The 12,899-nt window shown below is 40.8% G+C and overlaps 1 protein-coding gene across 1 annotated transcript in view; it reads right to left on the bottom strand.

Annotated features, from left to right (window-relative positions):
* Positions 1-12,899, bottom strand: part of LOC119393567 (pyruvate dehydrogenase (acetyl-transferring) kinase, mitochondrial) — a 57,386-nt gene continuing 44,487 nt past the window's right edge. Inside the window, exons 4-12 of the mRNA XM_037660669.2 lie at positions 12,130-12,314; positions 11,023-11,109; positions 10,455-10,532; positions 10,241-10,317; positions 9,607-9,714; positions 5,423-5,533; positions 4,790-4,903; positions 3,062-3,279; positions 1-1,753 (exon numbers count right to left, since the gene is read on the bottom strand). Coding sequence (XP_037516597.1) covers positions 1,744-1,753; positions 3,062-3,279; positions 4,790-4,903; positions 5,423-5,533; positions 9,607-9,714; positions 10,241-10,317; positions 10,455-10,532; positions 11,023-11,109; positions 12,130-12,314 — 988 coding nt within the window. The 3' untranslated portion in view covers positions 1-1,743. The remainder of the gene's footprint in view (positions 1,754-3,061; positions 3,280-4,789; positions 4,904-5,422; positions 5,534-9,606; positions 9,715-10,240; positions 10,318-10,454; positions 10,533-11,022; positions 11,110-12,129; positions 12,315-12,899) is intronic.

Genomic DNA, 12,899 nt, shown 5'->3' with positions numbered 1-12,899 from the left:
TGGCTAAACAAACCAATGACATCTTTATTTCAATCTTTTCAAACACCGGGTGGCAAGTCCAAATGCAACCCGCACAGTGCAAGATAAAATTTGCAGGTACGTCGCATCTTGTCGCTTTTCAGTCTTGCATTTTTTTATATTGACACAAACATCTATGAAGTGTCGGGTATAAGGGTGTTACACATAGTTGTAAAACAGTCTGTTTAATTCTCGGGAAAGGAGATTACATTGTTTGAAGTGGCCTTGGACTGCAGTAACAAACTAGAAAACCACAATGCGAGTGTTCTGCGTAGCTCAAGGTGCATGGCTAACAGGAACAGTGCAATACTGATGAGCAGAAGTTCTCAAATTTAGTCTTTAAAATAATCCAGTCTGCACTCAATTTGAAACAGCAGGCACTGCTATGAAAGCTAGAGAGACTGCTCTCGCAGTTCACGTTTGCAACCACAGAATAGTGTGTTACACATGAAAAAGATATGGGCATGCATCATGTAATATGATAGAACATTAATATTGTACTTTGTGGCTTGCACAGCATTGCCTGGTACAATTCAAATGATGTACTATATTGAGTTCCAAGAGGTATTCATTTTTTTTTTACAAATTTTTTGCACCATTTTTTCTTGTCTGTTCTGCAGTGTTGCTGCTGCACTTGTTGCAAAACAAGCCATGCCACGCAGTGTATACAACAGCAAACAGTGTTGAATATAGTAGAATGCAGGTGGAAATGCACCCTGCCTACTGGCTCTATAGTTCACACAATTTATGGGGCTTTACTGTAAGCTCTCTGCCCGGAACCTAAGTGTATAGAAAATTCATAATCTTTCTAAATTGTTTAGCTTACTCTCTCTCATTCATTCAGTCTGTGTGGGTAACAAAGTGCTTACCAGAAAAATGTAACCTTTTTCTGTAATTACTGCAACATGGTTTAATGAAAGGGCAAATAGAATTAACCGCTGTCAAACCAGTTAAAGGTATGTCAATCTTTACTCATTGGTCAAAAGAACTGATTGGTGCATTTGTATGTACTGCGCAGCTCATGGTATTTCGCTGTGTCTTCAACATCTCCGTGTCCTGCATGCACATCAGCGATATACCCCATCAGACATATTTTGTAAAAATCGCGCATAAGTTTTTTCACATTTTGTTTCTTGTGACTTGGTTCCATAGGCCAATGTTTCCCATTATATGACTTGGGTATCTGTATCCATTTTCAATTTGAATACCCATAAAATAAGCAGTATGGAAATGAACAGAAGAAAAGTTTCACAAGGTATTAATCATTTCATACTCATAATCACAGAGGCATTCCATTCGTTAAAGCAGGAGCAAATCTCCAGCCGTCCTATAAAGTTTATGTACATGAGAGGCCTTGTGAATATATGCAAGACATTCACATTCAATTCTTCATTGCAAGCAATGATAAAAACTTATCACACGTGACAACCAGCACATAGTACTTCGTCATTGACCTTTGCATGACAAGCGCATTGTACTTTAACACATCTACAAACAGACCTTGAGTTTCCATGTTACATAAGGATGAACACTTAGCATTTTCACCCTGTATAACCAAAATGCACGACATTGATATAAAGAAGAAAAAAAAAAGACATGCGGAGGATACACTGTGGTCACACTGTTTTTTTTTCACACAAAGTAATGAAAGAGTACAGTCCTAAAAAAATGTATTTACAGTCGCAGACTAATTTGTAGAACAACCCATGACAGCTCTCTGCTTGTTCACAAGTTTCTGGAATAAAGAAAAAGAAAAAAATTATGTAAGTAAAGCACATGACAGCTTGCATGGTAATTATTGCTCAAGTCAAACGAAGTGCAAAATCAAACAACTTCAAATCTGTACACGTTGTGTCAATGTCTACAGGTTCATGCATAACAACGAAGTAGTTGTAGCCCTCAATTCTCAGTAATCTAGGATGTTTGCGTGAGGAGATAAAGGTGCAACCAACTCAAAATATCTATAGTGCAATACTTGCAAGCAGCCAAAAGAGCAAAATCACTTTAGAAACTTTGTTGGCAGAGCAACAATGACTTGGCAATGGATTGCACTGGCAGAGAATGCCTGTCAATTACCTGCCATGAAGGTGTTAACAGTTTCCATTATTGTTCTAAAGGCAGAGCAGATGCCGAGACATGGATGATCTCTAAATCAACAAATATGAAGAACCCACACAAATATATTAGAGGCAGCGTAATACATTATGTGAAAACTGCGCGAAGATTGTAGACAAAGGGAGAAATGGACAACACAAGCACATTTACAATCTTGTCTCTCCCTTTGTCTTCCTTTGTCTACGTTCTTCGCGCAGTTTTCACGCAATGCATTAACAACTCGCCCAACAGTCTGTTCTTCTAAGGCAGGCTAAGTTTCACTTCAAAAGCCTTCTCCTTGTCTTCGCTGTTAAGTCCAAAGTGACAATCACTTGGTACTACTGTGAACTGGACCTTGCTGCGGCGCTTAATCATTAAAAAGAAAAAGAAATAATTCTCTCGCATTCGGAAATTACCCTTGCGCGACACCAAAATACTACTATTGACTCGAGAAGACGCTTGATGAGCCAGAAAATACGCAAGAAGAATACAGTATGCAGATGGCGATGCGGGCCTTGGTGTTCCCGCGCTGACTTGTCAAGATGTGGCAAATTTTGATGGCATCTGCTAGGGCCTACATAACTACTTTAAGTAAAAATAAAAACATTGTGTTTTATGGGAGCCATACATCCAACATGCCAAATTTTAGAAAATTTTTATTTCCACTGTCAAAACACACAAATAAATGTTTTGAGATTCGTGTAAGCACACTTAAATTCAGATGACGAAATTTGAAGTAAAATTCAACAGTGAAACTTCCATTTTTCTCTACTAGTAACAAGCCTATCATAGCAAAATTAGTAACAAAGTTCTGAAAGAATATACGTCTAAACTGATTAAGTGCTGGACTTCAGTAATGTTTTGTTAAGTGGCATTACTAAGCATTGGACCTTGCTGTGGTGCCTAGGCTAAACTACTGTAAGCCAAAGCTATGTTCTTGTCCACTCACTTGTTTTTGTGCTGCTGGGAGAACTTGCGTGCAAGTACCGACTGTTTGGCGACATTGAAGGGCAAGTTGGAAATGTGACGAAGGCCCTGGGGCGAGGGTGCGGCCGGTGCTGGTGGAGGTGGTGCAATCCAGTCGCTGGCACCCACTGCCGAGCTGTAATGCTTGCTTGATGTCTTGTTGAACACGGGCAGCATTTCATTAGCCTCATTGCTCAGTGCCTGCAACGAGAGCATTTCACAGCATTAAGTTATGAAAATGGTGTTTAAAAAAGAGATAGTTCTACTACTACGTATTATATATTATAGAAAAGATACCTAGGTTTCATTGATTCAGTTTATAGTGGCATCCATTTTCAATGGACTACTACAGTTAATTAACCCTTTTCTGTTTGCAAGAGATTCTACGCAAACTTCAATATGAAGTACAGTTTTTTTCTTTTTTTGCTTGCCTACTAGGTGACACTTGGGGCAATATTTAGACCAGGGGTCTCAAACACACAGAATGTGGACCTTTTGCTAGCGGCTCGGATCGCACATGACTGTCTTCGTCCTTTTTTTTTAACTTTCTTAATAAGTATATCCATTAGCTACAATGACATGAACGGTATGGGTAGTCTCAAGCATTTTTTTTCGTGAGGCATCATATGCAGTCACCATGTTTTGAAGCACAACCGTGGAACAAGAACTTTATATGTCAGAATTGACGTCCAGATTTCAGTCATTCTGGAGATCAGTATCGATCCTATCAGAAATGAATCATATATGAGATGTGGGAAAGGCCTTCTTTTATATGGCAACGTTAGGTGGCATTTTGTTCAAACCCCCCCCCCCCCCCCTCCAATCTTCTTCACTGTCCCTGCCCTTGTGGGAGTATAAATTTTGTGACTGCGGCCTGCTAGCTGAGGCGAGTGTGACACCCCTTATTTAGACTTAGCAGAAGGATATGGCCTGTGATCATGACTTGTTAAACAAGAGAAAACTTGCACCTAAAAGACACTGTGCTCAGTTTTTCATAGAATGCCATTGTATAAATAAGTCGCTACAGGAAAATAATTAGTTAAGAGTAACGGGCAGATTAAAATTTAGTGATAACCACACATAAACATAACCAGAAGTGTGCAAGGCTTAATATGCCAAAGTAACGAAAGATGGCAATGCAACAACGATAATCTCGCAATGTCTAGCTCCTCAGGGTGCAGAATTTTAAAGAATCCACTTAAAAATTATTTCTCAATAAAACAAAAATTACGGTTTTGCTTAAAAGTTTGCAAAGACCGATATGTTCCTCCTTTCGTAGACTTTCCTCAGAAATGCACAGACATGAAAAGAATATGCCATGAATTCTGCAATAATGATTTTCACAGCACTGTAGTTTGTGCACAAGGCTAAATAGCAAAAGTTCACCTTTGATCTTCTCCAAGAACCAAGTCTCACTGAGCAAAGGCAAGGCTGTGTTTAAAGATCAATCTGTCAGTCGACAAATTTCAAGATACCTTCTTAGTGCCCATTTAATTAATGGCCAGATCTAGCAACCTTGGTAATGCTGCAGGGATGGTGATTGCCCAGTTTTCTTATCAGCCTTTAAACAGCAGATAAGCAGACAAGTGCGTGTGTGACTCAAACCTTTTCTAAAACATCTACCCGTAATTAAAACAGAATATGCAAGCTTCAGCTGCTGCATTGATTAGTGTACATACACACTTTACGTACATATTCGAAACGCATTTACCTTGAGGTATATGAGGGCATCAGTTCCGTACCCTTCGCAGGATGTTAGGATCAGGTCCCCACGAAAGTAGCGGGCATATAGCCGAGACAGGGGCAAGCCATAGCCGTAGCCAGCCTGAAGTTACGCAAATGAGAAAAGAAGTCGTTACAAAGTATGAAAAATACTACAAACGTTACATCACCATAAGTAAAGCCCACATGAACATAAACAAGTTTATTCATAACTAGAGATTTTACTTCAGATGTGTGCCTATTTTACCGCATGTGTCACGTTCGTCCGCTTGAAAAAAAAAAAAAAGACACCAAAATGGTTTTTACTTTGAGATAGATGTTGCTACGTTGCATATGTCAGCAGTGGAATATTTCACTGTTCTGGAGCTCTTATTTCTGAAAGCAATGCCTGAGAACTCCTACAAGTCCATGAAGGAAAAATGATGTGTTACAAGTAAATACTACAATGTTGAAGTGAGCACCAAGGCCATATTTCTTCTCTAGCATGCATTTAGGAACTTTAATTCGGTTTTAAGACTGTGGGACTCAACTTCGAGCTTACCTACTTGGCCAGAAGGTATACAACGTATGAAACATACAAAAGCTGTGCAAGCAACGCTGCATGAAGTACAGCAATGGTTACCAGAGGTGCAGAGTTGAGTCCCGAAGCTGAGGGCTGTGGAGCGGTGGAGTACATGTACTGAAACAGCAGCTCTGTGCATGACCGTGGGATGCCTCCGCCTTTGTCACACAGCTGGAAATATATAGTTGCAGCAAACTGTCAAACAATGCAGCTAAAATCATGAAGTTTAAAAGCACACATTTTTCTTTTTTCACTATGTGAAAAAGAAAGGAAAGTAGAGCAACGGTAGTAAGAGAGAAAAAAAAATTTGGTAGTACTACATAGGCCTTGACTATAATATTCATGTCATACTGAAAGATTGACTTATTTATAAGACTATTTGCACTGGATAGCATGACACGCGCAGTTGTGTGTCACATAAGACGCATCCATTTTCAGTCACGAGCAAGAGTAATAGAAGTTTAGTTTTTGTTGCATCGTATGAATTCACCAATGTATGAAATGGAGCACGGTTGGCTCGCTGCTACCAACAAGAACCTTTAGTGCATTGACCTACTTATAAGTATTAATACTTACCCATGTTGCTAAAACACTTTGTGTAAAAGTTTGCTGTCACTTCCAACCACAGTAGTGCGGTTCGATTTACCACCATTCATTTTACTTTACGTGGGATCCGTGACTAGCTTTTGTGGAGAGAGAGGGGGAGGAGCTAGGCGACCTCTGCTAACAGATGTAATGAAAAAAATAATAATAAACATTACGTGCCAACAACAATGAACAACAAGCAGAAGAAAAGTATCTATTCGAATGAAACTATTCCGAAGGACAAAAAAATTCAATGCGCAATGAGCAGGATTGCTGCTTAGAACATGGTATGGCTGTCTATGGAGGTAAGATGAGGGAATCCAAATTTAGTAGTTGCACTTACTAAAACTAGGTGGATATTAGGCCTGACAATACGAGTTTTCAATAACAACCTTACCGGTCCTTCTCTCATGTAAGCTAGTGCTCTGACATGTTGGCATATGCGCTGCATTGCATAGCAAGTAGTGTGGTACTCATGAAAGTGTACGCGTGCCATTCTCTCTTGTCCTTCTCCTTTGGCAGATATGGCTGTTTGATGTTCTATGTGACATTTTACTGCTTTCGAAGTGAGCCCAGCTTGGTTCGGACAGAACTCGGCAGGTGTTGAGCCTTCAGTGGTACCTTGTGCGAGTGAGTGTTTACTAATACTCGTATACCGCACTAATGAGTTACGCTTCGTGCTCCAGCGATATTAGGCATTTCACGAATCACATCTTCTGCACTAGGCTGGCAAAATCAGTTGTAGGCAGGTGTCTAACAGCGAAGTTAAGCATTTTGTTCCTCATTTTCTCTTGTATGCGGCAAATACGTCTATTTCACGAGCAGCATGTGTGCATGAGTAAACGGGTGTTTCCTGCAGTAACGCTCATTTTCAATTGCACTGATGTATCTTGCATTGTACTATCAATGCATGTCTATTTACATGTGGCCATGAGGAGGTTCATATCGTAATCGTGCAGTATAACTTGAGCAGGGGTGCAACAGCTGCGCCATTTGCACCAATTTGATACAATTCCTTATTTTTGCAACAAGCTGAGCCAAAACCATGAAATTTGTTGGAATTGCTCCACGCTGCGCCAAAACACCCGACCAGCCTCAAAATTTTCTCAGTACTGCTAATTTTAGCTAGAAATGGAGAATGCATTAATCACCTGCAGTTTGCGCATATGCGCTGCAATCCAATCCAGACATGCAGACCTTAACCCTAACACTATACCCTAACCTCACCGTGAAAGAAAAGAAAAAAATAACAGCGGTTCTATAATTTCCTGGCCTTGTTCTATCACGTGCAGGATGATTTTTACACCACTTTTTGTTGCAGTACACCTTTGCTGTGCAGGAAAGTGTACTACAATTTATAAGGGGCTACTAGCTAGTACTTGCTGTCACAGGACACAGCACGTATTTTTCCTTAATTACTCATGTGTGCATGCACCATATAATAAGTACTAGTACGATTCCTGACATCAAAAAGATTGCTGGCACAATCATTCAGAGCGGTGTATGGCGTTTCTGTGGCCCTGAGAAACAATAAACAAAAAGGTACGCCCGTTTTCTTTTTTCGCCACCCCCTTTCGCTCCTGCTTTATGAATCTCCTGAATTTCGAGAATGCGCCACGTTGGCAGATTCACAATAGCATATGCAGCGCCTGTTAAATGGTTTGATAGGCTCCGCAAAGACTAACGTGTACTGTGACATTGTTTGCACTGTGGGGTTGTTCAACAGACTGCTTTTAGGAGCTCGCTCACTAGGTTCTTATGCAGGGGCAAAGTCTTGCACCGTAAGCGTAACCTTAATTCCAGAGGTGACCGCTACAGGTGCAGCTCGCGCGGAAGAGAAATCTTCTTCCTCTTGTTCTTTGAGCGCATTGATCATGACATTAACGCAAGCAAAATCACATATAGCATAGCCAACTATAGCATGTGCACACTCGCGCGAAAGAGAAGTCTTTTTCCTCTTGTTCGTCGAGAGTCTTGATGATGATGATGGTGATGATGATGGTGATAACGCAGGCAAAACCCCATATAGCATAGCCAACTGTAGCATGCGGCACTCGCTCCACTCAGGCAGTGCGCTTCGATACTAATAACATGGATGAAGAAGACAAGGTGGCGGAGTGGAGGGCTTTCAAGGCAGCAGCAGCACGGGCTCGTCGCCGAGACCTTGCGGTGAGAGCTCGCGAGGCCGCAGAGAGACGGCAGCATCATGCGGACCCTGAGATACAAGCCCGCGAAGTCGAAGCAGCGCAGTAGCGGCGGCAAGAGAACCTCGAAGAGGTACGAGCACGGGATGCAGCAGCCAAGCGCCGAAAGCGGTCGCTACCTGAAGTTGGTGGTGCCGACTCGCGCTTCAAGCGGGATTTCCTCGACCATACGTTCAGCCACAGCTGCAAGGTCTGCGACCGCTTGTAGTCCGACAAGAACCTGACCACAATCACTGCTATAACAACGTGCGACGTCTTTATATGACAGAGAAATCGTACGAAGCATTCACGGTTTACCTGATTATCTCCGAGCGAGCCAGCTCCTCAATCATCATTCACCTCGTGGATATGGTGTGATTTTATTGAAATAGCAGTGCTCACGTGCACGAGTATAGTCTGTACATATATATTCTTGTTTTCTAAAAGTAAGTCTCATTCATTGTATCGCTCCAAATTTGGGATTTGGGGCTAAAAAACAGATTTTTTTTTCCTGTGACCTGCTCCAAATTTGAATTTTCGTGCTCCAAAAGCAACATTTTGCTGTGCCAAAAATTGCTCCAAATCCTAATTTAGCTGTTGCACCCCTACTGGAGGTGCTTACAAGGCATGCATCAGTCTGCCTCTAGTGGCATCATTGAGAGTCAACTGCAGAATTAAAGTTTCAAATCTAAAAAGACAGGGCCTGCAAACACGGACACAAGAAAAGTCGGGACACCACAAACGCCGAAAGAGACTCACAATGACGGAAAAGAAAGAAGGCACGAAAACTTATCTGCGCATGCCCATGTAATAGGCGAACCTATCAATCAGGCATGCATGGCGGTCTACTTGAAAGATAACTGTTAAGGCATTTGATTTCATCTTTATGCAAGTGAATCGATGGTTGGCTCACGCACGCGCTACCACTATTCTCGATATGCCATGCCTCAATCATCAGGCGCGTTTCCTCATTTCTGTGCCGGTACAACACTACGCATTCATCGAATTTTGGCGTGCACTTACACTCTCAACAATGTAAGAGTAAATTAGAAGGTGAGCCTCCGGTTAGCGATCTCTTATGTTCCAATAATCTCTGGTTATTGCAGAGATTATGCACGACTTTTTTCTTGTGTCCGTGTTTGCACACCCTGTCATTTTATAATGAATACTTACCAACTAGCTCAGCTCTCTGTTGTTCTGTGTCAAATTCTTCATATTCACGTAAAGTCCCACATAATATATTTGTAACCTGTTTACTGGCTAACAGCTGATGTCGGCTTATTACTGCATGATGCACGTTCACGCATGTGCCTTCCTTTTTATATAGGTCATGCCCATCTTTCATCTTTGCCCACACTTCTCTTGTACAAGCTTCAAAGAATGCTTGGCTTTATTTAACACATAGTACTGAGTCTGATGGAGCAAACCTACAAGCGCGGTCTCCACTATCCTCAGGAATAGACCTGTGAAACAAACCTTAATGGTGAGGTCTTCTCGTCCGCGAGCAATGAGCACGGTCAGCGGAGGCAAGTCATTGGATTCTGTTTCGGTCCCGTGGTACTCAACCACTGCTCTCATGGAGTTCTGTTTACAACACGAGAAAACAAAAATCGAACCTCACATCAGTTGGGCAAATAGCAGAGTTACGCAACACTCGACAAGTTCTACATCACACTTTTTTTTTCTTGAGGGTGTGTTCCTTGTTCAGTGTCGAGCCTTATGTGCCAAACATGAATACATCAAATCACGGGATAGCGAGGTAAATACAGAACCTAGGTTTTGCTAACGTCAGTACTATGTAACAAATACACGCCTATAATGCAGCAGAAAGCACAGGACCAGGTTGATTGGCGGAACATGGGAGAGGCCTTTGCCCTGCAGTGGGCGTAGACAGGCTGATGATGAATGGATATAGGATATTAAGATGCATTTTAAAGTCTGATATGTGACGAACAAGGTTCACCAGCTGAAAAGTTCAAAAATAACAGCCCTTCTTTTGTGAGTGAAGATTGTGTGTGTTCGTAAACTAGCGATTAACTACACATGAAATACTGTTGCAACACAATTCAGTATAAGAGCCAATGCAAGGACAATGTTCCAAAATGCTCACCTTGAAGAGCTCGAACAGCATGTGATACAAATGTGATGGTACGTAGTCTATACAGATGGCAGCATTTGGAGCTATCACTGAAAAAGAAAGAGAGCACAGAAATAAACACATATTCGAAAAAATGGCACCGCAGTGCCAGTGCTGGATGTGAAACTTCAGTGGGCAGAATGAAAAGCAACAGTAAATGGACAAAAAGCTCAAGTGGGGCACCTACCATCACATTGTTCAACTATGAGGCCAGGAGATGTGAGATAATACTGGTCGCATAGGAACTTTGCATTTTCATAAGCATCTGAAAATTTACAAAATAACACTTAGTTTGAGCAGAGAAAACAAACTTATTTCTTGCAGTGACTGTGGCAGTGGCCAGCTGTTCAGTTTAGACATTGCACAACGAATCATACACCATAAATGAAGGGGAAAAAATGCACATTACAACTATTACAGTTTTAAAAGTATACAACTTTGTGCTCTTTCTTCAGAATTAAGAACTGTAAAAAAAGCTCAGTTTACATGCAAGCCAGCTTGTACAAGTGGTGATCATATACAATCAAATCTCACCATCACGAAGTCTCATTAAACTGAAAAGTGTATATGCGTTTATGTACATATACGCTTCACCCTGTATTCAGGACAGATATTTTAGATTTATGTCATTATACACACGTTCATTAATTATGTATATCACATTTAGGTTATATGCCGTTCCTGCTGCATCAATGAGCAGTAGGCAAAGCTTGTCCTACACCATTACAAGCTTAGTCACAATGACAAATATTTACCTTCAACTATACTCGCAACATTGCAGTTACGGTCGATGGAACCAATGTGACGAGGGTGAGTGTTGTTCTCGTTTCCAAACAAGGAAGCTAAAGGGAGAAAGAATGATCCACAGATATAAATACTCTGTACTTATACAGACAGCAGGACGAATGTACAGACACTGTTACACATAGAAAGAATGTATCAACAAACTGCCTGCCTCAATAAATGCATGTGGCTCCATGTCACTTTTTTTTTGCATTGCATATGCCCCTCCCAAGAGCATGACACTGAAGAAGACTATACCAGGAGAATTTCTAGTTCCGAATAACGTAATCAAAATACTAATGAGCAACAAGGTTAATGATTAAATGCAGGTGCAGAAACTACCAAAAAATTTGGCAAGAAAGGAGCACACCTAGTATATATATATATATATCTGTAGCTTTGCTTCTGTAATGAAATTTTCACTGTGTGCTGATCTATCAACATCTGCTAATTGCTATACACACTGTCTGAGCTTTCCTCAGCTGTCTGGCTTTAAGATCGCCATTACACTTTCCAGAACCTTGTCAAGTGATGAGAAGTGGCCAAACTACATTGGCAAGGTTAATATAGAAATTGCTTTGAAGATTATTGCAACAAAACGTGTACCGATTTGGCAACAATCCACTAGAGATGCATACAGTTTTGTCCAACGCAATCTTTTCTGCACAACTTCTTATGCTACAGTACACATTTCTGTGTCCATGAATTGCAAGGTACTTAATAATAATGAAAATTGACAGCAATTACCTTAATTATTAACTCACACCATGCTACAAGAAAATGCTAATGCATGCCAACTATGTAAAGCTACACGTACACATAGATTAGCGAGCTTTGTAAACCTAAATACAAATTAATTTAGAAACATATTTCCTATCACCCAGAGTGGCTTCCGTGTTTTCTGACTGTATTAGTGACTGTAAGTCAATGCTATGTAAAACTATATACAAATAAATTTAAGAACATTTTCTGTCCTTCAGAGTAGTTTCTGTGCCTACTGATTGTACATCAATGCTAAGTGATTACTGTTGCTTTGTGCATATTGCGCATATGACATTAAAAGCACTAGCAGGCCTTACTGTGTTGGTTTATGAGCATTCTGATAGAGATCCTGTTCATGTAGAAGCGATCCAGGAAGTACTGTATGCTGTGCTCTGTCTTTGGGTCTGGTTCGTGTGACTCCTTCAGCTCAATCACTCCTTGGGCCATGGTCTGAACGACGTTCGAGTGGCGATTCCTAATCTTGATCAGTGCCTCACAAAACCTTAAATGAGAAGATGTACATAGAAACAAGTGTTTCCCCCTTAAAACATGCACAGCAATTAGCATTGATGCATAGAGCACAGATGGTAAAACAAAGCACTCCCTAGCAAAAATTCTGATAGAGGTCTGTATCAGTCTGATACAGTTTCCTATCAGTTGTACCAGTCTTGTATAAGACTGATACAAAGTCCTATCAGTTCTGATAGACATCCGTATCAGTCTGATACAGTTTCTTGTCAGTGTTACCAGTCTTTGTATCAGACTGATACAGGGTCTTACCAGTGCTAACAGTTTTTCAATCAGTCTGATTGGCCATTTCTATGGTGTATATTAGTCTATAGGTTTTTAGTCTTTTGTTGGTTTATGGGATCTTCATAAAATGCAGTAGTGTCATTTTAACAGTTACTCTTTTTTTTAAACACACTGGTCACATATATATGATTGGTCATTTCTGCATGCATATTGGTGTATCAGTGTTTTCTATTGAACATTTGGCGACCATCGTATGACATATTACCATCATTCAATGAGTGCCACTGGTAGCTTTTGAATGCGTAGAATAATGATGTATAATGCTTCATGGTGG

The sequence above is a fragment of the Rhipicephalus sanguineus genome, chromosome 5, assembly GCF_013339695.2.
Source record: "Rhipicephalus sanguineus isolate Rsan-2018 chromosome 5, BIME_Rsan_1.4, whole genome shotgun sequence".
Lineage (NCBI taxonomy): Eukaryota > Metazoa > Arthropoda > Arachnida > Ixodida > Ixodidae > Rhipicephalus > Rhipicephalus sanguineus.
Note: the sequence above shows the minus strand (reverse complement) of the source record. Positions and strands in the feature narration are given on the sequence as shown.